This window comes from Girardinichthys multiradiatus, chromosome 6 (assembly GCF_021462225.1).
Source record: "Girardinichthys multiradiatus isolate DD_20200921_A chromosome 6, DD_fGirMul_XY1, whole genome shotgun sequence".
NCBI classification, from domain to species: Eukaryota; Metazoa; Chordata; class Actinopteri; order Cyprinodontiformes; family Goodeidae; genus Girardinichthys; species Girardinichthys multiradiatus.
Window position 1 is genome coordinate 28,995,115 of NC_061799.1, and position 26,095 is coordinate 29,021,209.

At 38.4% G+C, this 26,095-nt stretch overlaps 2 protein-coding genes across 4 annotated transcripts; one reads left to right on the forward strand and one right to left on the reverse strand.

The window, feature by feature from the left end:
• Positions 1–4,414: 4,414 nt before the first annotated feature.
• thoc1 (THO complex 1) lies at positions 4,415–11,988 on the forward strand. 2 transcript variants are annotated; one of them, XM_047368608.1, is made up of 21 exons: positions 4,415–4,506; positions 4,733–4,806; positions 5,206–5,266; positions 5,359–5,428; positions 5,728–5,846; positions 6,325–6,373; positions 6,452–6,547; positions 6,638–6,720; positions 6,808–6,881; positions 6,970–7,078; positions 7,686–7,820; positions 7,946–8,046; positions 8,162–8,228; positions 8,828–8,878; positions 8,981–9,051; positions 9,185–9,280; positions 9,751–9,816; positions 10,313–10,396; positions 10,486–10,633; positions 10,717–10,801; positions 11,595–11,988. In XM_047368608.1, exons 1-21 carry the CDS (start codon positions 4,459–4,461, stop codon positions 11,870–11,872), a joined length of 1,965 nt encoding a protein of 654 aa, XP_047224564.1. In that variant the 5' UTR covers positions 4,415–4,458; the 3' UTR covers positions 11,873–11,988. The 2 variants fall into 2 exon arrangements, with proteins under 2 accessions (XP_047224564.1, XP_047224565.1); XM_047368609.1 differs by having other exon boundaries at positions 6,811–6,881.
• A 617-nt stretch (positions 11,989–12,605) lies between these two features.
• Positions 12,606–23,696, reverse strand: usp14 (ubiquitin specific peptidase 14 (tRNA-guanine transglycosylase)). 2 transcript variants are annotated; one of them, XM_047368610.1, is made up of 17 exons: positions 23,306–23,480; positions 22,610–22,743; positions 21,599–21,744; positions 21,028–21,060; positions 20,176–20,280; positions 18,202–18,305; positions 17,981–18,039; positions 17,766–17,896; positions 17,586–17,666; positions 17,314–17,396; positions 17,095–17,209; positions 15,625–15,690; positions 15,438–15,530; positions 15,213–15,341; positions 15,047–15,107; positions 14,180–14,287; positions 12,606–12,848 (listed from the first exon to the last, which is right to left on the reverse strand). In XM_047368610.1, the coding sequence occupies exons 2-17, from the start codon at positions 22,623–22,625 to the stop codon at positions 12,703–12,705; spliced, it is 1,476 nt and encodes a 491-aa protein (XP_047224566.1). In that variant the 5' UTR covers positions 22,626–22,743; positions 23,306–23,480; the 3' UTR covers positions 12,606–12,702. The 2 variants fall into 2 exon arrangements, with proteins under 2 accessions (XP_047224566.1, XP_047224567.1); XM_047368611.1 differs by lacking the exon at positions 12,606–12,848 and adding an exon at positions 13,650–13,670 and having other exon boundaries at positions 14,136–14,287; positions 23,306–23,696.
• Positions 23,697–26,095: the final 2,399 nt, after the last annotated feature.

A 26,095-nucleotide genomic window follows, 5' to 3' on the forward strand; every position in this document is an offset into this window, starting at 1 on the left:
AGTTTTGCATTGTATCACCTGTTGTGCAATAGGAAAATTCCTTTAACTCTTTTAATTTAGCAAGCTACAATGCAGCTTTTACAAAACAAAATCCACAGAGAGTTTGTAACTGAAGCATGGAGAGGTAGAGGCTTTAGAGGCCCCAGAAATTAGCATCTATCATTAACAACACAACAGCTGGCTCAATCTAATTAGAAATATGCTACATCAGTCTGTGTGTGGACCTTCACCTGGTCCTTCATCTGGCAAAGAGTATGCGTTCACAGCTGAGGTACGGCATGGCTTTAAATTTGTAAATGGTTTTATCTTCTTTATATGTCAGTAACTCTTCACATGTTTTCTATGGTGGAATTTAAGCTATGTGACAAACAGGACTAGTTTAAAACCTTCTTTGTGTGTTTAACCTCAGGGGTCAGAGCATTGTGTTTCGCCTCTTGTTTTGAAGTTTGTCTCCAACAACAAGAACAATGCTCTTTTTGTTGCAGTCATTTTCTCTGAGAGTGCTCATCAAATTATTTGGCTCTCACTGTTGAACTTGATTGGTCCATAACTTGGTCCCAGACAGTGTTCAGCTCTCTTCTCATTATATTAATCTCGGCAAAATAAACAGTCGAGAGTCTGGAACTGACCTGGTTCAGACTGATTTTTCAGAAACACTAGAAAAGTATAATTTCATGGAAAAGGTTCTCATCCAATTTGTTTTACTGTATGAGAAAATCAGATGGGACCCACTACAGGAATCTGAAAGATTTCATTTTCTTCGTATCAATAATTTTCTGCTTCCATACAGGTTTTTTTCTGTTTTGCTTTTTTGTTTCTTTTAAATGTTTGGGTTAATAAAACTGATTCTGTTATCAGGGAAAGATTAGACCAGTGAGTACAAACAGCAGTTTTCAAATAATGATTTTTAAAAACTTACCAAAACCCATCTAGTCCCGTAAGAGAGAATAATTTTCCCTGAACCTAATAACTGTTTGTTCAGCAGCTACTATCAACTGTTTGTTGCAATGAGTCTTACTTTACTGTAGAGGATTTTTTCCCATACTTATCTGCAGGTTTCTTTCATAATTTAGCCACATTGGAGGGTTTTTGTGCATAAACCGCCTATCTAATGTCATGCCACAGCATTTCAATCCGATTTATGTCCAGACTTTGACTAAGCCACTCCAAAACTTTCCTTTAGGATATTCTATTGAAAATCAGGATTCATTGTTCAATCTGTTAAGACACGTTGTTGTGGCCTGAAGCAGCAAAGCAGCCTCAGACCAATACAGTACCACCACCATGTTTGGCTGTCAGTATGGGGTACCTTTTCTGAAATGCTGTTATTTTTCTGCCAGATGTAATAGGAGATGTAAATTCCATTAGAAGCCATTTTTGCCCAATCTCTTTCTTATTGTTGAATCATGAACGGTGACCTTAACTGAGGAAAGAAAGGCCTGCAGTCCTTAGATATTCTGAGAATAGGTTATAGATCACACCAGTTTTAGATTGGGATTGATAGCACTAGGTTTGTATACTCACATTATAGTTACATGAACACACAGCTCAATGTATTTCAGGGTGCAGAAAATTAGATATTATATGAGACAGACCAATACAGAAGGTTGGATTTTGCAAGGAAAGACATCTTTATTAGAACACCAGATTGCTAATTAGCATATCTCTCTCAGCAAAGAGAGAGTGTTTCCTTGGATTTGACATATTTATTCTGACGAAGCTTGTAATGTGCCGGATTCTGGATGAATGTAGTGCATCAGAGTCTGTAATCAAAGGCAGTTTATTAATGATTCTGGGAAGCACAATTACATTTCTCCCACTAAGGAGTTTATTTTATACACTGCAAGACACTAATGCACAATTCCCACAAAATGTTGCTCTGGCTTCAACACATACATTAGCAAAACATTCCTTCATATAATTTGGTCAACTTTCTCATCAACAAGTATTCAGAATTTGGCTTTATTGAGGTTAATATTATTTTTTCCAGATTTGAATATAAAATGTTGAGAACAATAATAGTAATAATAATGCAAGAAAAGGTTCACCTTATGTCTTATACATAACTTGTTAAGTGACTGAGTGTCACTGGTAGTGAATGATGGGTGTTGGGGGTTAATTGGTAGGACAGACCATGGTTTAATTTCCTAGCAGGAGATGATTCAGTCTTTCAGATAACTTATCCTTAACCTCAAGACACAACCCCCCAAAGTCATCTTTAACCCTGTCTCCAGTTACTGACTGATGTGGGGAGTTTATCTATGACACATTCTCACTCCCTTTCTGTGTTTCATCAAGTTTGGCAACTATCTGATAAAAGCTGCGTCAAAATGGGGGATGGGTTGAACTGTGTGAAGAAACAAGGTGCCGGTAAAAGCACACTTCACCTTCCATTATTCTCAATGCCACAAACGACACAGAAATGCAGAAAATAATACCTCACTCCTGTGTGACACTACTCATTTCACAACAGCAGCAATTCTGCAGCTGCAAAAGAGTCCCCTCAAACTGTCGCAGCGGGGATGGAAACACTTGTCGAAAAGGTGCAGAAACTGAATTATCGATTAGCTACAAGCCTAGAGGTCATGAACTGTAACACACACTTCAGAGGAGCTCTTAGTGTTCCCTCACTAGTTGTGAAACTTCAGTTTAATAACTGCCACCATACTGTACTGGTCCAGAGATTCTAATATGTACTGTGACATTGTTAAACAGTAAATTGTATTAAAAACTTTAAGCCCTGCAGCACAGAGGTGTACGGCCAGAACATGAGGAAATGCTCATGTATGAACCACTCTAACACAGCTCATGTAAACTGTTGAAGAGCCAGTTATTTATTAAGACTTAATGACCAAATGACCTTAACTCTGTCCCTGTTCATAGTTCTAACAGTTAAGAAAGTCATGCAGCTAGATTATTTTAGAGTGCAATCAAAGAAACAATAATGAAAATGTAATTGAAGAAGGAACAACAAGAACACAGGGATCCACCCTAGGAAAATGGAGTTAGAAAAAAATTTACAGGAACGTCATTTATAACTTACAAAGCTATTTAGTTTTTAGGTGTGCAACCTTAAACAATGTCATGTGACATATTTGACCACAATAGAATCAACTGTATGCAACACTGCCGCCATGTGGTCAATATTGGAATTAAACCTGCTTCTTTTCCTCTCTTCCAGAAGGCCAGACAGAACACAGTCACATTGGTAAATAATATCAAGTAATAGCATCATTGAACCAAATACAATAGATTATTTCAGCTAATTAAAAAGAAGGCATACCTCTATTAATGTAAATATTTGAGGCGACATTGATAAATACAAGATGGTTACATTCTTCGGTTAAATTTGCAAATGTTTACAATAGATTTTTATATGTACGCTTTAAAAAAAAGAAAATCATGATGTGGTGTGCATCATCAGCAAAAAAAAAAAAAAAAGTTATTTACTACTTTTGGACACAAAAACATTTTTGTAATTTTAGAGAAAAAAATGCTTCAGTGTATCAATTGCCGTGATCCAGTAATTTGTAAAACAAAACAAATCTGTTAGAGAGAAAAATATAAAATAAAGAAGCAGCAAACTGTTTCCATGAAAGTCAAACACCCTTAAACTAATACTTTGATGTAGCGCCTTTTGATTTATCGCCATTCAGTTTTGCTTGCTTTATATATCTATATAGTCTGATAAACTGCAAATAAAGTTCAGTTGTAAAATGTTTTTTTTTATAGCTGAACATTTGAACTCTCATTTTTGTCTTTACAGCTGAACAACTGAACTCTCATTTGTGTCCTCTAGCTAAAGCCATAGTTTGATGAGAGATTATGGTACAAATGTATCAGTCAGCAAAAGGGTACAGCAACATCTCCAGGATCATATTTATACCCTGGTACAGCACAGACAGTCATCAATAATTCAAACAAATATGGAACACAAACATAACTATAACTGGATTTGTATCCATAACTGACAAAATAGACATAAATTGGTCCAGGAAGGCTGACAAATGTTTAATCCATAAATATATATAATAAACATCAATGGTTTAATCAACTTATAGTTTCCCATTATAAGTGGAAGAAGTTTTGAAATGTTTGTCATCTCTAAACTGAGAATAAAACAATATAATTCCATTCATTTAATTCATCTTCTTATTCCATAGTGGGTCGCTGGTGCCAGCAGTCTACGGGCGAGAGGCCTGGTACACCCTGGACAGGTCGCATCCATCACAAAATAATTGATTATCCTAAAATACATGTCGTCGGTTTTGTATTAGTTATTACCTGGAAACAATTGTGACTGACGAGACTCAGTTGTATTTTATTTCATTGTTTTCAATAAGACCTGGGAAAAAAATAATAATAATAAATATATATATATATATATATATATATATATATATTGTCGAAAACACCCGGAGCTAATCTGTAGACACTTCCGGTGGCCACAGCGTAAAGATGTCGCCGCCCGTATTCAATTTTGTCGACGTTAAGGAAAAATTTACGGTAAGGACCTGCAGAATTTTCTGTGTTTGTCAAAACAAAAATAATATTACTGAACGTGTTTTTGTTGACCTATTTGCCAAGCATAAGCTTTGTATCTTCATGGCTACTGTTGCTTTGTGTTATTGTACGACATCTGTTAGCGTTTGAAGCTAAGCTAAAGTTAGCTTTGTTCAGATCCGTTTTTACCTTACAGTTTCCTCCTTCTTTCTGTCTCTCTTATCTCCAGGCTGCTGCCAGACACGCACTCTCGGGAAAAACCTGCAAACATTTGATCGCCGTGTTTAACCAGATCTCCGGAAAGTAAGTTTTCGCGAGTTTATTTTATTTGCTTTAAAACTAAAGCTGTACTTTGTGATTATAATCAAGAATTTCCTCTGGCTTTGTATCCCGTTGTAGGTGCTTAAAGAGGTTAACTTTGAGATGTGATTTTATACCCCTAAATGGATCTTTTTATATTCTAAATTGTATATAAACCCGATTTTATCCCTTATTACAATATAAGGGGGAATGAATCTTATTCCATTCATATAGGAGATTTAATAACCTACTTAAATCCCAAGGATATAAAGATCTACTTTCCTTTTCTAGTAAGAGAAATCTCTTAGTTGAAGGATTTTCATTGGTGGAAAGTATTGAAAACAGATCTAGATAAATAAAAGTTTTATTTTAAAACATAAATAAAAATGTTTGTTGTTACAGTGAGACAGAAAAGAAGACCACACTTGACCAGGCCCTCCGGGGTGTTCTTGGTGATCAGATTGTAAGGGTCTTGTTGTTTTTTTTTTTTTTTATACCTGAATTAACAAGATCTCCAAAGCCTTTAATGATTTTTTTCTTTTTCTGGTACTGTAGGTTGAGCAGAAGGCGAGCTGTCACGACTATCTGTCTCTCATCTACCTGAGTATCGATGCTGTTACTGAGGGTATGCTTTTATTAGTTATTAAGTCAATTTTCTGCTTTACTCTGTGTTTAAAAAGTATACCACGAAAAGTGCTGCTAACAATTATTATTATTATTATCCTGAAGACATACTTAAAAAAAACACACTTAAAATAAATATTCAACAGCAATCAGTTATTTACACATAAAGTAACAGTGAACAGGCAATATTTTAAGTTTTAAGTAGCACTTAGTCACGGGAAAGGTGAAATAAAACGACCAATAATAAATGTCTTACGTCTTCAGGTTTACGTCTTCTGTTCTTCCTCTGTGTTCATGCAGGAATCTGCTCTGCCACAACTCCATTCGTCCTGCTGGGAGATGTACTGGACTGCCTTCCACTTGACCTGTGCGAGAAAATATTCTCTTTCGTTGAGGAAAATGTGTCCACCTGGAAATCGGTATAGAAACTTTTTTTTTTTTCTAAATTAATAGCATTGAAAATAATTAGGGCTGCATGTTGGTGCAGTTGGTAGCACTGTTGCCTTGCAGCAAGAAGGTCCTGGGTTTGATTCCTGGCCGGGGGTCTTTCTGCATGGAGTTTGCATGTTCTCCCTGTGCATGCGTGGGTTCTCACCAGGTACTCTGGCTTCCTCCCACAGTCCAAAGACATAAATGTTAGGTTAATTGGTCAGTCTAAATTGCCCTTAGGTGTATGAATGAGTGTGTGCTTGGCTGTTTGTGTGTTGCCCTGCGATGGACTGGCGACCTGTCCAGGGTGTACCCCGCCTCTCGCCCATAGACTGCTGGAGATAGGCACCAGCTTCCCCACGACTCACTGTGGAATAAGCGGTAGAAAATGACTGACTGACTGAAAATAATTATGGAGCATCATCCTGAAGATTTAATTGCTGCTTTTGTTTTGTCCCTTTCTGTCAGAGCTCCTTTTACACCGCAGGAAAGAACTACCTGTTGAGAATGTGTAACGGTAAAGGTCTCATCTCATTCGTAAGAATTTTTGTATCCTGAAAGCATCGAGGTGTCAGTTTTATATCTTTTTGTGTAGATCTTCTAAGGAGGCTGTCCAAATCCCAGAATACAGTATTCTGTGGACGAATCCAGCTTTTCTTGGCACGACTCTTCCCTCTGTCTGAGAAGTCGGGTAAACAAATACCTTCTGTACTTATTGTTTTTCAGGATGTATGCAAATTACAAATCCATCCATGACAGCCTGGTCTGTGTTTTTCCCCAGGTCTGAATCTACAGAGCCAGTTTAACCTGGACAATATAACAGTGTTCAACAAAAATGAGCAGGAGAGCACTCTTGGCCAGAAGGTGACGTTTTAACACTCAGTTTCAATTGTAAACTTTTGTTTCTATAACTTTTTTGAAACTTTAATTTCCACACTTTCATGTTTACAGCAGACAGATGAAAAGGAAGACAGCATGGAGGTGGAGGAAGGGGAAATGGGGGAGGATGATGCACCCGCGCCCTGGTGAGTAGAAGCTTTGCTTTGTAAGATTGCTCTTATTCCTATTTAATTGAAACAGGTGTATTAAAACCTAATTGCTTCTGTTTTTCAGTTCTATCCCAATTGATTACAACCTATACAGAAAGTTCTGGATGCTGCAGGACTACTTTAGAAATCCGCTGCAGTGCTACGATAAATTCTCATGGATGACATTCCTTAAGGTAATGCATCTCAGCATAAAAGCAGAAACATAATACTTTCCTACTATCAGTTTATTACAAATTTGCAGGTAAAGGGTAAAAAACATAAAAGCAAATTAAAAAGGTACATTTTTAGTGTGGCTTCTATTTGAACTTCATTCCTATTTTTATTCATTTTATTTTGTTTTATTTGTTTAACAAATTATGAGTTTATCTTTATTGGGCTCTGTTGCATTTTTTATTTGATCTTAATGCTTTTATTCCAGCTTTTATCCACTCATTTTGATTTCATAATCAACAAAATGTAATATCAGGTGGTCTTTCTGTGTAATTGGCTCATGGTTCATGTACATTTATTTCCGTATTTTTAGAAATCCAGAATTTGATATTTTTATATTGTTCATATCTCTCAGCTACGTTTCTCAGTTCTACATTTTATTTTCATTTGTCCTAGTTGTCTAATTATTAAATGTATTTAGTGTGGCATTTGTTGGCTTGCTTGTACCTTTATTTTAACTCCTGTAAAGCACTTTGTTACATTTGATTGTAGGAAAAGTGCTCAATAAATAAGATCCGAGTGAAAAATGACCAACATACTGCTCGGCTGCGCTGCTTTTGTTTTGCTCAGTATTCAGATGAGACCCTTGCAGTTTTCAAGAGCTTCAAGCTGGATGACATGCAGGCCTCTAAGAGGAAGATGGAGGACCTCAGAGCCTCTGATGGGGAGCATGTTTATTTTGCCAAGTTCCTCACGAGTGAGAAGGTCAGAAACTTGTTTCCATACGGCTGCTAAAAATGTTGCTTTCTTAAATATGCTTGTTTACACTGATTTGCTAAAAGGTTTACGTTGCACTGTTTTGTTTTGTTTTTTTCCTTCTGTCGTTGCAGCTGATGGACTTACAGATCAGCGACAGCAACTTCAGGCGGCATATACTGCTGCAATACCTCATCCTCTTCCAGTACCTGAAGGGTCAGGTTAAATTCAAAAGGTGATGCTCATCTCTGTGCTCCCTTCACACCATGAACAAATAAGATCCGGGGGTCTAGCAGGTATCAGTGTTTTTGAAGATTTGTGGTTTTATTTCTGTCTCTGTCCTGATGCAGCTCAAGCTGTGTTCTGAGTGATGACCAGAGTACATGGATTGAGGAGACAACTAAGCTAGTTTATCAGGTTGGTTTAACTTTCTGACTTGGTACATTGGTATTCAGAATCTGTCTTGAATTTATCTCTCAATTTTAGGCTGTAAAACGTCGTATCTACATTGAGATGATATGTGTATATTTACTGAGGATTGGCAAAAAAAAAAAAAAAAAAAAGCTGTGATTTCACTAGTTGGCCGATGATACGTACTGTGTACTATAAGAAGGTATTAAAGCCTGAGTGGAAAAGCACCGGACTTACATGGCAGAGTTGAAAAACAAAGGTCTAACTTAAGTACCTTTTGAGCACATTAAATATAATTTCTAAGGTTTTCTGTTAAATTATGCTTCCTAATTAATACAGGTCTTAAATTTAACTAGCAGAAAATCTAATATATCTGAAATGATCTACTGTTTATGTGGAGTGGAGTAATTATGTGCACACTAGTGGGCACTATTATCTATTATTGACATTTCTGTCTGATTTGATTTGGATCTCTCTTTAAAAAGAGTAATAATAATTCAAACTGAATAAGAACCATGATTTAAACTGAAGCATGTTTTTCTTCAAGGTTTGATTAGTGCTGTAGTCGTGGCGATAAGGCGTTAATGTGTGCTCTGCTCTCCTAGCTGCTGAGGGAAACGCCTCCTGATGGAGACAAGTTCGCCACCATGGTGGAGGTAAGCCGCACAGGTGGACCCCTCAGCATTGATTTCAGCGGTTTTTGTTTCAGTTTGTTTGTACTTCAAGGCTAGATTTTCTAAAAATGTCATCTTTGGCAGCATATCCTCAACACGGAGGAAAACTGGAATGCCTGGAAGAACGAGGGATGTCCAAGCTTTGTGAAAGAAAGGTACAGGTGGCAGATCATAACTTTATTTGATTTTCATGCAGTGACCGGTCTGTTGCAACAGAGGACTGAGCTGTGTGAATGTTTGCTAGGATGTCAAAATGAAAAGTGTCTGTGTTGTTTTCTTCTTGAACAGAACAGTTGATGACAAACCCAAAAGACCCACCAGGAAAAGACAAGCTCCAGAGGACTTCCTTGGAAAAGGGCCAGACCGCAAGATTTTCATGGGGAAGTACGTCACCTAAGCAGGGGCGGGGAGGGCTTCTAAAGTAGTATACATGTTCCTTAGATGTTTTACTTATTCATACGCACTCAAAGCCTACAAATATCTCGCAGGTCGTTATGTGCTGCATTCACTTACAATCAGACATTTGATATTTAAATTTTCCTTTTCAGTTATTAAAGTCTTTCTGATTAGAATATTTAGACATTTGTCTACATTGCACAGCGGATTACATCCGTAAATGCATTTTAATGCATTATTTTTCCTGTAATAAACTAATCAGAATGAAAGCGTTTATGTTAACGCATCTCCTGACAGAATCGTCCTTAAACAATCTGAAAGCTTGGTGCAGCTCGTGTCCGTTTGTAGAGCTAGAAACAGATTATTTTGTAATAACCAGCTGAAGGTCGACGGTAGCTACGGCGGGATGTGAAACTTTCTTTCATAGTTGGAATCCCCCATTTGGTTTGTTTTGTTAGTGATGAGCTGACCCGACTGTGGAACCTGAACCAGGACAACATGGAGGCCTGCAAGTCCGACAGCAGGTAAGAGATTCAGAGAACTCGGCAAAACATTTCCCATTACATGTTCATCTGATTTGTCTACAGTTTGTTGCAAAAATCTTCTTATCCTTGAACCAACAGTCCCCAAACTTCAATGTGTTATATGTGAAAGATCAAAAACAAAAGTGGTGTGTATCTGTGAAGTGGAGGAAAAAGACCCATGACTTTGAAATTAAACAGCCAAGAGGTAAAACAGCCATAAGGCCCATGGAAACTCTGGAGGAGCTGCAGTGATCCACAGCTCAGTGGATGCTGACCGTATTTATGTTTACAGAGATAACGTACAACATTTCATTGACCTTAACAAAGGAAAAGCGCATGGTACCATGTTATAGCAATACATGCTAATTCCCACCTGTCGTCCCTGGGCAGGGTGTGGTCAACAGCTAGTTGGAGAAAATCTGTTGGCTGGACAACAATTAGTGACTGCAAAGGGTCCAAAAATTGGGGATGACTTTATTTAACATCTGTTTTTCAGGGAGTTTATGCCGTCACTGGACGAGTTCTTTGCAGAAGCCATCGAGCAAGCCGATCCAGCTAGCATGGTAGAGGATGAATACAAGTAAGTCTGTACTGTAACATGTCTTACTGGGACTTGTTCAGTCAGTTCCTTGGTCTTTATTTTCTTTCTCATGCTGCACATTCTTTCAGGGTTGTGCGTAACCCAAACTACGGCTGGCGGGCTTTGAGGCTCCTGTCCAGGAGGAGTCCACACTTCTTTCAGCCAACCAACCAGAAGTTCAAAAGCCTGGCAGACTACCTAGACAGCATGGTCAGCAAACTGGCCAAAGAACTGCCGGTAAAGAATTTTACATTTTTAAAACCACAAAGTATTAAAAGGTAGAAAAATGTTAAGACTAGTGTTGTTTTGTTTTTTTGCAGAAGGATATTCCTTCAGAAGAAATCAAGACAGGAGAGGAGGATGACGACGACAATGGAGACAATCTTCTTAAAGACGGCAATGACAGTAAGTCTGACCAACAGTTCTTGCATCGCTCAGGTTAAATGAGCCACTCTGCACAGCTTTAGAAACATAAAAGAGCTACAGTATAAGTCAGCTGAGCTAGCTGTTGTTTTTCCAATAAGAAGTGAACTGCTGGTTTTCACACATCAGAATAAATGTTATAATTAACTGGCGTCAAGCTTAATTTTCTGTGCCAATAAGCTTTAAATCTAGCATTCTTTACAGGAGCTTCCAAGTAACTTAAAATATTCAGTAATTCAGCTTAAAAAGTCCAACTTTATATTTTAATCCTTTTTTCATAATTATGGCTTACAGCTGTTGGAAACTCAAAATTGTGTTTCAAAGAAAATTGCTTCACAATCCTCAAGACGGCACTCATCCCTATGGCTGGTAAACCTTTTTTCATCCACTCAACCTTCCATTAATATGCATGGATACAGCATCTTCAGCAATGACCTTTCGTGGCTTACCACTGTGGGGGTTACAGTGACTGTTGAACTGTGAAAGCAGGAGCGTTCTATGCAGCGCTTAATATTTCTGCAATAAAATTATTTTAACTTAAAAAATCCAACTTTTGAAAAAAATCAAGGAGTTTTAATCAGCTGTGAACCATAATCACCAAAATTAACAGAAACCAGTCAAAGAAATATTAGATTCACGTTTTGGGTTGAATTACTTTTAACTTTTCAATGATGTTCTAATTTAAGATGCCCAAGTATTTCATAGGTCCTGCTCTCCTGAACTTCAGTACATTGTTTAGCATGAGAAGATTCAAGTTTGTGTATTTCTTCTAAAGGTCCGAGCATCCAGAGTAAAATCGTAACTAACCAGCAGATGGACGACCTTGCGGCCAAACTGGGCGCTCAGTGGAAGACGCTGGCTTCTCAGCTGGAGATGAAGGCGGTGGAGATGCGGGAAATCGAGACGGACAGCGAAGATGTTGAGATGCAGGCCAAGCTGCTGCTTGTTGCCTGGCAGGACAGAGAGGGAACCCAGGCAACAGTGGAGAACCTGGCGACTGCTCTTAACGCTGCAGGGTTCTCCCAGATTGCGGACAGCCTCAATGAGGCTTAGACATGTTGCTTGATCTGTACCTGCATTACATTGGAGTAACATTTTTGTATGTGAAATAGGTCTGAAACATTTTTTCCACTGTTGAAATCTAATAAAAAAGCTCTTTTTCCAAGACACTTTCTTCTCAAGGTCACAAACAATATCGCATTTTGGTTTAACTGTTTATTTTCACCAGCAATCAATTAACTTATTACAGAGAGCGGATGTTTAGGACTTTAGATACATTGTCTGAAGCCAACTGAGACAAGCACCAGTTTACCACGAGGCCAACCTGTTCTGAACCACTTCCCTGAAAACAGATTTCATGGATATTTGGCAGACAGAGCCTCATCTGTCAACACATTTTGAGAACAATCGCAGGAGATGATGCGAGCCAAGCACTTAAGACCTGAGACTGAACCCAAAGGCCCGAGAGATTAACAAGTGATCTGGTATGTAGCCGACAACACAATCCAGAATGTCGAGAACAGCTGTGTGTTTTTTGACAAGATGGTTAAATGACTAAAGAGAAATATTTTGCTCTTGTGGTCGCCTTTTGAAAGGCTTAAAAAATATACAATGTGTATAAAACATGTAATGAAACTCTAGAACCAGACCTTAAAATCTAAAGGATCCAGTCCAGAGATTGCCTTTCATCAGATCTCCATATACAAAGCACACCATGGTTGAATATTTAACACAATTTGTTTTACAAGCATAAGTGTTGGTTACAAAAAAAAAAAAAAAAATCTAATCTTTTAAAGACACCAGTTTTATTGCACATCTATGCAGACAGTGCTTGGAAATGGCAACCGGTATATATGGATGTTGTGTAAGAAATCTCCTTCCAGCTACTGCTCCTCTTCAAGTATCTCCAGCCGGCGCGGCCCGTACAGCAGAACGTAAGCTATATGCCAGTCTCCGCCTCCGGACAGACGCAGGATGTCCTCCGGCGAGACCACGCTCACCTTGTCGTCGTCGAACTTGATCCACTCGTCTGTTGAAGGGCAAAAAGCAGATTTATTTAATGGGCTTTTCTACGTCGATATAGATTTGTGGTTCTCTTAAATTGATTCAGATTTTGATTGATACCAATGTTTGTTTTTCCCCAGGGGCAAAAAAAAAAAAAAAAAAAAATGCATGAATAATTAAAATGTGTTGCAGGATCTCTGAGGTAGTAGTTATTAAACAGAACCTGAAGGAATTAATGCATAAAAGCATAAATGGCCTCCATACAAATCAGGTGGTTATAAAGCTATTTATTTAATCTATAAACTGATCCTTGCCTACAGTCAGAGCCTCAAGAAAATACTTTGAAATAAAACAGATGCATTATCAAAAAGACTTTACTGAAGCAGTTACATTGCAAAGTGCAACTTCACTGTCAAAGCGGTCCACAATAATAGTAATAAATAATATTTTGAAAAGGAAGCTCTGCATTTATTAGCGTTTTTGGAAGCAACATAGAAACAATCCCAAAATATTAACAGGTCTTGGATTTGCAGACACCTTCAATGAGTCTATGTAGTTATCACAGGATGACTAATTTTTATCACTAAAATTTCATGATGACGACGTGTTGATTGGCCTCCAGTAGTGGTTAGCGCGGTCGATGTCTGAATGTATGCCAGGTAGAGCTAATACACTCCATCAACAACGAGGCTTTATTAAGGCTGCCAGCATCTTCTAATCCTGCACGATCCATGACTGATGGAATATTTTCAGCTTCCTGTTGGGGCAGCCTGAACGAACATTTGACAGCCCTCCAAGGAAAACAGATTCCTCTTCAGAAGCTTCATGCAGCTTTTGTGCTTCACACCTCACTGATTCAGGAAAATAGCTGAGTCTTCTTTACACAGCAACAACTTCTACACCAGTGGTGTCCAAACTTTATGCCCTGGGGGCCAAAAGGTTTAAGTTACTCAAAGGGGCACAAAATTAATATTGTCTTTCCTTTATATGCAAAATCCCAAAAAGTTTAAATTTTTTTAATTTTGACCTGCTCAACAATAGACTAAACACATAATATTTTAAAGAAACAAGCAAAGCAGGCCACACCCCTGTTCTGCACCACTGAGTATTACGTGACCCGGTAGCATCCAGGTATGGGCTGTTCATTGATGGGGGGTGGGGGGGGGGGGGGGGGGAGGAGTCCATTTAGCTTCTGATCACGAATCATGACTGGTCAAGCAGGTGAGAAACTGCCTAATTCTGGTCACTGGCAGAGTTCTCAGTGCATCTCTAAGTACAGCACAAACGTGAACGCAGAGTATAAAGAGGATACTGGTGCAGCCTTGAGCAGGCTCCGATTATCACGGATGTGGTTACCTTCTTTCCTCTTGACCCATCCCACATAGTGCCCCGATGAACTGGAGCGACCTTGGTGAGTCAGAACAGCCTGCAGGTCGTAGTAGCCGCTGTTGTTGGAACCAACGTCTACAGGAAGGAAAACAAATAAGTGCAATTCCTTAAACTCAAATGATGTTGAGCTGTATGCAAAAACGTGGATTAAAAGTTATGCTATGTAAAAAAAATAAATAAATAAAAATCAGACTAAACTTCATCGCCATTTCTTTCAAAGAATCTGTAACATGTTAAGGAAATAAAGTATTTTACATTTTCTAATTATGCAGAATGCATCATACAGGAACAGTCTGGAATGCAAATATGAAACAACAATTTCTACCTCAAGACGGTCAGCCCAGCTTTCATTGCAGCCACAGTTTGGGGAATTAACCTTTAACCCTTATAAGGACTGTGATGTTTCACTTTATGTTTCATTATACCTCCATAACGGACCTGCTTTCAGCCTGCCATGGTCCAGTTTTTCCCTCCCGGTTTCTGCCATTTACTCTGTTGCAAGTTTCTATAATTTCCCCCTGCCTAAAAAAGAAACCTTAATCCAGAAATACTTGCACCGATGTATCATTTATTATCAACGTGTAAAAATAATTGCTATCGTACTGACATGGCAATAAAGTTTATCTTGATTTATCTTCCATTTTTCTAACAATGCATTGCTTTGCAAAAGGCTTCCTCCACCTTTTCATGTAGCAATTCATAACTCGCCTTTCAGTGTTTTACCTTAAATGTTCAATATAAAATATGAAACTTCACTATAAAGTTATGGCAGAGGTTTCTATTTAGTTCTACAGAGAGAAATAAATATGGATGGATAAAAATGTCTCAACATACCGTCTGGGAAAGAGAAAGGCTCATATTTTATTTCCTTTGATGCATCTGGCTTCTTCAACACCTGATGCAAAACAGAAAATTAAATATAAATTAGCATTCATGCTGAACAAATTTTGTTTTACTAATAAAATAACAGATTTCAGACATCCACATATATTTCTCTCACCTTTTGCTGCTGTTTCTCCAGCTTTTTGTCCTCCATCTCTTTAAACTTTGACCTAATTGTCAACATTTTCTCCTGGAGGTCCGGGGTACACAGCTCATATACGTCCAACATGAGTGGGAACTTGACATCCTTCACAGTTACACAATATTTACAGATAACTAGGTTTAACCAAGCAGTTACAGCAAGACCTGCTGCAAATGAAGAACAATGATGAGCAGGACAAACCTTTAGAACTTTTGCATTGACGGACTCCTTCTCCTTGTAGAAAAAACGGACCATCTGAACAGTTAAGTAGGCGGGGAGACGGCTAAGTTTTGACTATGGGACAATGAGGACAAATTAACAGCAGGCAGTTCGATAATTTTAAGAAAAAAAATACTACTTTGTGCGGCCAAAGAGAGATTATACTTACAGATTTGATATACAAAGCATTTCTGTCCAAGGTTGGAGACATTTTTGTGATTTCTTCCTGCAGTCTCTGGGGGAACAGACACAGGATTAGATCTACATCGCCTGGGTGACTCAGCAGGTCCACAGCCTGATTACCTCCATGCCACTTCGCATTGATGCAGTAATTAATGCAAAACGAGCCCAGACCAAGTGGTGAGTGCAAACATTGAACAGTACAGGAACATCATTTGTGTGGGCGGATGTTTCTGTAGTATTTAAAACTCTGATCTGAAGAGAATCTAAGTATGAGGCTATTTTTTCGTTCTAAGCCAAATATTTAAAATTAGAATTACACAATTGAAATAGGTCACTCCATGTGTAATGAAAGTACAGGGTTCATTTTTTAAATGGAAATACTACAATGAATAAACTTGTCAATAATATTCTGTTTTACCGAGATTCATTTGTAGATGCAACACTTGCATTTCTTATTTATCTGAAAAATCAACATTAGTCACAGCCAGGGGTGGACTGGCATACTGGACTACCGGGGATTTCCTCGATGGGCCGCTGGTTCAGCCCGTGGATGTACTGTCGTGCTCGGCTCCGTCGCCACGCAGCACGCTCTTATTTTGCGGCGACACGATGCCTTAAACCCCTTTTCTAGAGAAATTCCTTCCGCTACAGGATGGCCTGCTCAATCCAGGAAAGTACAGCAACAAATTTAAAACTTTCTGACTTGTACTAAAGATGTACCAAAGACAGACGAACTAAAGATATAAGACAGTGATACGATTATAGAATAGAAATAATAGAAATATCCTTTATTGACCCACAGTGGGGAAATTCAGGTGTATCAGCAGCAAAGTAAAAGGCAAATGGAAGCGTACAGGTTAGTGTCAGGCACATATCACTGAAAAAGTATAAAAAAAGTGACAGGGCAAAAAAAAAAATGAATAAATAAATAAAACTATAAAAATTTGAATCAAAAACAGTGATCAAAAGTTAGAATAACAGTATACAGTAGAGGGAAGGCCCACATCACAAAACAGAAATACTGTTTGGTTACCAAAATACTCAGATTAAATTAAATTCGGTGTGTAAAATAGATGGTGTAGCAGAAAAGACGCAGAGGTTACTCAGAGTGAACAATGTAGGTTTACAGTAGCTTTCCAGTTTTTCTTCACCTCTATTTTATCAGGTTCAACTTGTTTGGAAGTTATTGTGTTGAAAGCCAAGAAACTCTGTGGCTTTGTTATAGTTTATTATGGGCTATATATGTATACATATATATTGTCGATGTAAACTGTGTTGGCCATCTGAGAATAAAAATCGTCACATTAGTGATGTAACTATGTGTGTGTATATATTTTAAGGCCTATATATATAAGTGGTCCAGTCTGTCAGGAACCCCCGGGCCACTTTTTCTCCCCAGTTCACCCCTGGTCACAGCTAAATTCTCCTCTAGGGGGCAACACTAAATTGTGCTTACCAGTCGTAGTCCTGTAGCGAGGTATTTAACTTCTTGGTTAATGAAGCAACTGAGCTGGAGCTGGCTTTCTTTGCCCTTGATCGGCTCTTCTTCCTCAGACTCTGTGCATTTCATGCTGAACTAAAGAGTTAAGTCAAACATCCTAATTTCTGCATTTTACTTCCTCAAAAAACAAAGAGAGAAAAATGTTGTTTTCACACACACGTGATGAAAGGATACGAAGTTTCAAATTCTACACCGAAATACTGCTCAATGAAGTTCTTCTTTGCAGATGCAGAGGCAGCCTCACTTGCTGACTCAGTCTAAACATAGAAAGCAAACATTAGATAGATACACTTTTAATGTGCACAGCAGAGTCCATCAAACATCACCGAACCATATCCCAAGACATCTAATCATGTAGATGTATTAAAGATTAATATTGAGAAAGGTTAATATTATCCATTGGTCGGCCCGTTTCACCAAAACAAGAAAAGAATACAACAGTTTACCTCCATGGTAGTTTCTGCCTCAAGTGGTTCCAACTTCTGCTGAAGCACCCTCATCATCTGCAGCCAGCACTCATTAGCATCCTGGACAGATAAACAAAACGAAAAGCAAACAATAAACAGATGCAATCTTGTGATGGGTGCAATTGTAAGCAACATAGAACGATTTCAGACGTTTCGGACCTGTTGCAGGTACTGTCCTTGGTCTCCTTTCTCAGCAAACTGTGGAAAGGCCATGTGGAGGAACTGCAGCAGGATTATAGGAGGAAGGCTGGATGAAGTTTTGTCCATAGTCTCGTATAAATCACGCAGGGCTGAAGATCACAAATGGAAAGCAAATAAATTATACAAACATTCACAAGTTTAAAATGTATTTAGCAGATAAAAGTGTTACAAACCTGCTGTGATGTATTGTGCTGGTGCATTTGCTCCTGAAGATCGCAGAGCGCCTGCATACCTACAAAATGTAAAAGATCATTTAAGCAGGGAACACCCCCCCAAAAAAAACCAAAAGAGTACAAGAAAAATGTACAAAAACTAGCTTCAGCCTAAATTATTCAACATCATGAAGCATTTGGAAATATTAATTGATGCTACATTTACAACTAAAACAACGTACCGTCTGAGAGCCGTTTTAAGCTCCGGCACCGAGCGTAGACACTGCACTGTGGCATTCATGTAGCAGGTGTTACCCAAGTTTGTCAGCCCACAAGGAAGCTCCATCTGAACAGAACAACACCAGGAGTGGCATAAGTTCTACCGCGAGATTCAACACGGTCAAGCAGTAAGAAAAAGAGATGCAAGAAGTAATCATCTGGTGACCTGAACCGAGCGATCTTATGTTTAACCGGCCGTGATTGCTGATCCGGGTCGGCTGTTGGTAATGCCATCTGTGCTATTCATCAAATATGTTGTGGTATGGTGCAAATCTATATTTATTAGATAAATTAATATATTTCATTTTCTTCTTTTAGCCATCTCCAAGACAAGGAGCTCTGTAAATTTGGCCCGTTTTTGACAAAAAAATAAAAAAATAAAAATAAAAGAAACGTATGTAAGAATGTCTGTAAAACAACAGCGATGGCATTGAGAAAGTCAAACTTTTTATACTTTTTGATATTTACAAATCATAAGGAGAACTCTGAATCAGCAGGTAAAGGTTTGACTAATAATGAAAATCCTTGATTAGGAACCTCTGATCGGTGCACCTTTACCAAGAAAACCCGAGTTCAATGGTAAAGTTTTATATAAGAAAGCTGATAACAGCTAGGTCAAGGCTGAAAGAGACATATTCTCTACAGCCTTTCTAAACAAGCCTAAGTAGTCATGTCTTTCTCTGCTAGTACCAATCCATGAATTTGAACTTATTAACTGGGGCAAATAAAGCCTGAGAAAGAGAAATAAAAACTGCACTGTACGTCTCAAATTGCAGTATCAGTGTTTGATACTGTAATGCTCCATCTGGATGAAATATTTCATTGGACATCAAATGTCGTCAGGTAGAATGGAGATTCAGATGCTTTCATTGTTTCCAAAAGAGGAAATCATTTTTTTCCAGCGGTAATCAAACTCAGACTGTAACGGTGAAAACCACAGGACAGTAAAAGTAGGAACATTGAAGTAAATACAAAAAAAAAAAAAAAAACACACTGGCATAAACGACCAAACAACAACAACTGAGAGAAGTGGGACAAATTCTAAGTGGCATAAATGAGCGTTTATATCTTTGAGTTCTTGATCTAGACAGCATGGATCTCTTTCCTGAAGGAAAAAGAACAGGATCTTCATATATAAAAAAAAAAAAAAAGAATATGATCAGAACTGCACTGTATTGACCGAGCGTCCTGTGAAACCTTCCCATCCTTGATTTGTCTCAGAGAACGTTGCTGCGCTCCCAGTTTACCAGCAACGTCGACGATTTTGGACAGACAGTTCATACTCCACATGACAAATAATATGTGTAGCACGTTAGATGGTTGCAAACCTGAACATTTTAAGTGTCTGGGATGCTATAGCTCACAAAGAAACGTAGGGAAAGTGCACAGATGAAACATAAAGAAGAGTCAGGAAAAAGGGGGTAAAATCAAACTGATTTTGTCATCACAATATTTACCAATAGTACCACAATTTTACTTTATAAATATCTCTTTCCCTACTATAACTACACAGTTCAAGATTCATTGTGGATAAATTTGGCAAAACCATCCTTAAATGCTTAATATTTCTGCCACCTCTAATCATGTTGAGGTGACTCATGAAGAAAGCTTTTTTAACCCCTTATAAATAAAAACGTATTCTACATAATCTTTGTTCTGTACAGTCGTGGTCGTCAGTCAATCTGCTCTAAAAACTTTCAAAGGCATTAAAAAAAAAAAAGATACATCTACATGTTTGTAAAGAGCCTGAGATTAAACTACTGCCAGACCAGCAGAATTACAACTGCACATTTAGATTATCTTCTCACAAATCTTTTTGTTAAAAGCATACTGGCATAAATTTGAACTCTTTGTAAATTTAATAATCACATAAAAAAATAAATCAGTAAAAACAGACATGTCTTTGTTTGGACAAACAATTTGTCAAATGTACTAACCGCTGAAGCCAGCTGCTCCTCAGTCATATCCTCTACAAACATGGGCCGAACCGCAGGCTCCTCAGGCAGGGCATCTGCAGAGCCCATCATCAGCAGAGTCATTCCCTATGAAAACAAAAACAGGTTTGTAGTTTGCTCATTTTTTAAATGTAAGCCAGAGTTCTGTCCAATTAGTTCTGGCTTGCAGCGGTTACTTAGGAATTTGTGATAGCAGGGACGTCCAGTATTACACAATGTTTAACCCTTAAAACGTGTTTGATTCCAACAACTGAGGAGGATCCTGGGATACATTTTCATTGTTTTTATTTAATGGAGCAAAGCAAAAACACTTGGGCCATATCATGAAAAAGAATCTGTGTATTAATGATATTTAGCGATAAGTGTTTCAGGTTGCACACTCTATGCAATATTTTGGCACAGAGATTTAACATGTGAACAAATGATGGGGAGGAAGACTTTTATATTTGTGGTGTAATTGTTGTAAATAAAAAAGTACACCCCAAATGTTTGAAGTAGAATTTCCAAATTTCACACTTTACTGACAAAGTATGTATAAATTGATCTGCAGTGTGCTTGATAATAATAATATATTGGACTGTAATAACAATATGACAAACTATTCTTTGGGCTTCTGGAAGCATGCGTTGGTCAATATTGACGATACATGTCGATAATGTCAACAATGTTGACATGTTTAAATCTTGTTTCTCTGTATTTTGTTACCTATAAAATGAACCAATGTGTTTGATTTTATTGTACATAATTCTGGTAGCTCACTGGGGAGACAAAAGACAAAAAAAACAAAAAAAAAACAACATCTATATACCAACCAGGTTAAAGACAAATACTCACATTTTTCAGTTTAATGTTTCCCCACTCGTCATCCTAGAATGCAGAGAAAACATTCATCAGCTGGAATAAAGACGACATGTCTGAGCAAAGCTTTAGGAAGCTCCAAATATTAATATGGGTTAATTTACATACAGATTTATTTATTTTTTTGCAATTTAAGAAAACGTATTTTATTTCATTCATTTATTTTGCTTTAAAGTTGTTGCACACAGTGGCCATGAAGCCCACTGCAGTCTATAATTGTGATCATTAAGACTAGGGCAGCGGATAATCTTAATGAAGTATGAACTGATCCTGTCGACCGTGTACTTTTTCATTAATCTGTAAACTAAATAATATTAAATAGTAATAAAAAAAACTGTTCCACTGTAGCCACAAAGAATAAACAGCCATTATTAATCTTCTATGCCAACATCACGATTAATAATGTATAATAACTGTCTCACTACATCAGTCTCTCTGGTATACAAGCAACACTTTATAAAGAAATCAATTCAGCTGTTGAAAACAATACATCAGAGGAAACCTCCTTAAAGTTGAAGCAACCTGTAACACCAAGGTGTCTTAGTACCTTCAGAGTGCCCCCCTTCACCATAACCTTCTGTCTGTCAGGCTGAACTCCTGTCAGGGCGAAGAGCTGAGCCTTGAAAACCATGGGTGGTTCCTCGGTGTTGAGCTCTACTGCATCAAACTTCTCTTTGCCCCATTTCACATTGACTGAAAACCGGTAATAAAAAAAAAAATACATCGTGTGGGTTACATTTTTTTTTTTTTTTTTTTGTAGTGGGAACAACATAACTTAATCAGACTGGCTTGTGTGTGTATGACACAGCATCTTGTGCCGCAAAGAATCTAGCAGCTAACCGGACAGTACTGTTCACTGTTGGTTTCACACACAAAGCAAAAGCTAATTACTATAATACTGTTTAACTTAATTCTGTTATGATTGACTCGTTAAATATTACCGGTTAAAAACTGTAAAACCTCATCCTATGATAACATTTTGTTGTAAACAAGGTACTGTAAAATAACCGCATCATGACTACAGTCATAAACGGGCTAACTTTAGTAACACTGCTAAAGCAGTTGGTATTTTTAAAATACGTGTCCGATGTAGGAAGCAATAACAACGTAAAACAATTGCGGCTTCAACTTGCAAAAACGCATTTAAAGTGTGTTCTTGTAACTTATTTATTGTATAGAACACACAAACTGTAATGTTGCCTAACTAAACTAGCTTGGCAGCGGCTTTAGCTGCAGTCTAGTTTGGTGGAAGGTGCTAGTTAGCATAGCCGGCTTTACAAAACACATTGTAAAGTTAGACGTACCAACACCTAAAACACAATATAGCCAAACAAATGTATACACATGTCTTTCAAAACAATGTTTCCTGAAATAGGTCTAGCGGTTTGCTAGAAATTTAGGCGGTTATTCTGTTACTGTTAGCTTGCTAACTGCACAGCATGCTACACTGCTAAGCTAACCTATGTACGCTGCCTTACGAAAACACGTGTAAGTACTCGCGCTTTCGTTAGAGCTTTAATAATAATAACAAATACGCTGTTTTCGATTTACATCATACCTGTAAACACCGGCATGTTTGGCAGTCTGTCTTTTTCTGGGGGTGTCTGATGATGTTTTCCCGTGTCAGTCTACTGGGGCGCGAATGAAGAGTTGGCTAGTTCTCAGTCTGAACTTCATTCAAACAGGATGACGCTGCAACAACATGCTGGGAACTTATCGATGCGCTCGACATCATGTTAGCCATCCTGCAGGATATTTCTTCCCGTGTCTGCGCTCATTTTCATTTATTAAAACCAAAATATATCGGGGACACTCAACTGCACCAACCATGGTAGCCTACACTTAAGACAGGGACATCTATATAAATTAGAACATTGAAAAGTAAAAAGGTATTTCAACTATGAAGTTAAAACATGTAAACTTCTAGATTCTACACACAAAGAGATACATCGTTTACTATGGCATTTTGACAGCGTATAGCTAATGAAACGTCGAAATTCAAGTCATCAAAATTACATAGGACCAATTAATTGATTTTAATTACAGAAATGTTAAGGTCCATCAATTCATTGGAGAAACTGCCGACGATTGTCTAGCAGACAGACTTTGACACCCTCCACAAGGAAGGTAAGCCACAAAAAAGTCTTTGCTAAAGAAGCTGGCTATTCACAGTGTTGCGAGGCATTTCAATGGAAAGTTGAGTGGTAGGAAAAAGTCAAGTAGAAAAATGTGCACAAGCAACAAGTATACCCACCCTTGATAGGATTGTAAGGCAAAGCCCTTTCAGGAATTTAGGATGGTTTAGGTCTACTGGGCTTGGCTGAAGCAGGTGCTTCAAAAGCCACCACACAGACATAACCAGAACATGCAATTGTCACATGCTCTGTGTTAAGCCACTCCTGACTCTAAGACAATGTCAGAAGCTTGTTAACTGGTTGAAGGGAAAACAATGGACTTGAGTGTTGATCAGTGGTTCAAAGACCTCTTTGCAGATAAGAGTGCAATTTTGCATTTCATTTGGACACCCAAGTCTGAAAGTGAGCCGCAGAGAGGCACAGAATCCAAGTGATTTGAGGTCCAGTTAGTAGTGATCTGCTCAAGTCCGAAAAAGGCTCAGCCGTTTAGAACATCTGGATTCAGCTCTCCGAACAGGCAGCTTTTTTTCGCTAGTAACTTACATAATTTACAATTTTTTATATGAATGGAAATTAACTGGATTGGTTTTTTTCCCTTTAAAGTGAATTAAGGTGACATTTGTTGCGGTCTGGTGCTATAGAATAACTGGTTCTACAGGGGTTGGACAATGAAACTGATACACCAACACCAGTCATTTTAGTGTGGGAGGTTTCATGGCTAAATTGGACCAGCCTGGTAGCCAGTCTTCATTGATTGCACATTGCACCAGTAAGAGCAGAGTGTGAAGGTTCAATTAGCAGGGTAAGAGCACAGTTTTGCTCAAAATATTGAAATGCACACAACATTATGGGTGACATACCAGAATTCAAAAGAGAACAAATTGTTGGTGCACGTCTTGCTGGCGCATCTGTGACCAAGACAGCAAGTCTTTGTGATGTATCAAGAGCCACGGTATCCAGGGTAACGTCAGCATACCACCAAGAAGGACGAACCACATCCAACAGGATTAACTGTGGACGCAAGAGGAAGCTGTCTGAAAGGGATGTTCGGGTGCTAACCCGGATTGTATCCAAAAAACATAAAACCACGGCTGCCCAAATCATGGCAGAATTAAACGTACACCTCAACTCTCCTGTTTCCACCAGAACTGTCCGTCGGGAGCTCCACAGGGTCAATATACACGGCCGGGCTGCTATAGCCAAACCTTTGGTCACTCATGCCAATGCCAAACGTCGGTTTCAATGGTGCAAGGAGCGCAAATCTTGGGCTGTGGACAATGTGAAACATGTATTGTTCTCTGATGAGTCCACCTTTACTGTTTTCCCCACATCCAGGAGAGTTACGATGTGGAGAAGCCCCAAAGAAGCATACCACCCAGACTGTTGCATGCCCAGAGTGAAGCATGGGGGTGGATCAGTGATGGTTTGGGCTGCCATATCATGGCATTCTCTTGGCCCAATACTTGTGCTAGATGGGCGCGTCACTGCCAAGGACTACCGAACCATTCTTGAGGACCATGTGCATCCAATGGTTCAAACATTGTATCCTGAAGGCGGTGCCGTGTATCAGGATGACAATGCACCAATACACACAGCAAGACTGGTGAAAGATTGGTTTGATGAACATGAAAGTGAAGTTGAACATCTACCATGTCCTGCACAGTCACCAGATCTAAATATTGTTGAGCCACTTTGGGGTGTTTTGGAGGAGCGAGTCAGGAAACGTTTTCCTCCACCAGTATCACGTAGTGACCTGGCCACTATCCTGCAAGAAGAATGGCTTAAAATCCCTCTGACCACTGTGCAGGACTTGTATATGTCATTCCCAAGATGAATTGATGCTGTATTGGCCGCAAAAGGAGGCCCTACACCATACTAATAAATTATTGTGGTCTAAAACCAGGTGTTTCAGTTTCATTGTCCAACCCCTGTATATGAATAATTTGAATTATTAGCAATCTTCCTGATGACATTGCACTCCTGGATTAAACTAACTTTGGTTAGTTTTAATATTTAAATAGTAAATTTGAGAAACTGACATCAAAATTAACTGAAATGCTTGACTTGTATCACTCTGCTTGTATTAAATCTCCACAGATGCATCCAAAAAAAAGTTTAATATTGTGAAAACAATTCAGCATTTTTGTTACTCGTTTTAAAAAGTGAAACTCATATTGTGTGAAATATTTTAAGCCTTTATTTCTTGTAATTTTGATGATCATGAAAACCCAAAACTCAGTATTAGAAAAAATGTGAAAAAGATAAATATTGGAAACTCATTGTGTCAGTCATAAGCTAATTAACTGAAAAGACATCCAAAGGTTTCCTGAGCCTCTAAATGGTCTCTCAGTCTGGGTCAGTAGGCCACACAATCACAGAGAAGACTGCTGAAATACTATTTCAGTGTGTCATTACTCTATATAAGAGTTTACTTTATGAAATGAGACAAAATACTTTGAGATGTACCTATATATACTTATATATACACTGCTCCAAAAAATAAAGGGAACACTTTAACAACACAATATAACTCCAAATAAATCAAACTTCTGTGAAATCAAACTGTCCACTTAGGAAGCAACACTGATTGACAATCAATTTCACATGATGTTGTTCAAATAGAATAGACAACAGGGGGAAATCTTTAGCGATTAGCAAGACACTCAATAAAGGAGTGGTTCTGCAGGTGGGGACCACAGACCACTTCTCAGTACCTATGCTTTCTGGCTGATGTTTTGGTCACTTTTAAATGTTGGTGGTGCTTTCACACTCATGGTAGCATGAGATGGACTCTACAACCCACACAAGTGGCTCAGGTAGTGCAGCTCATCCAGGACGGCACATCAATGCGAGCTGTGGCAAGAAGGTTTGCTGTGTCTGTCAGCGTAGTGTCCAGAGTCTGGAGGCGC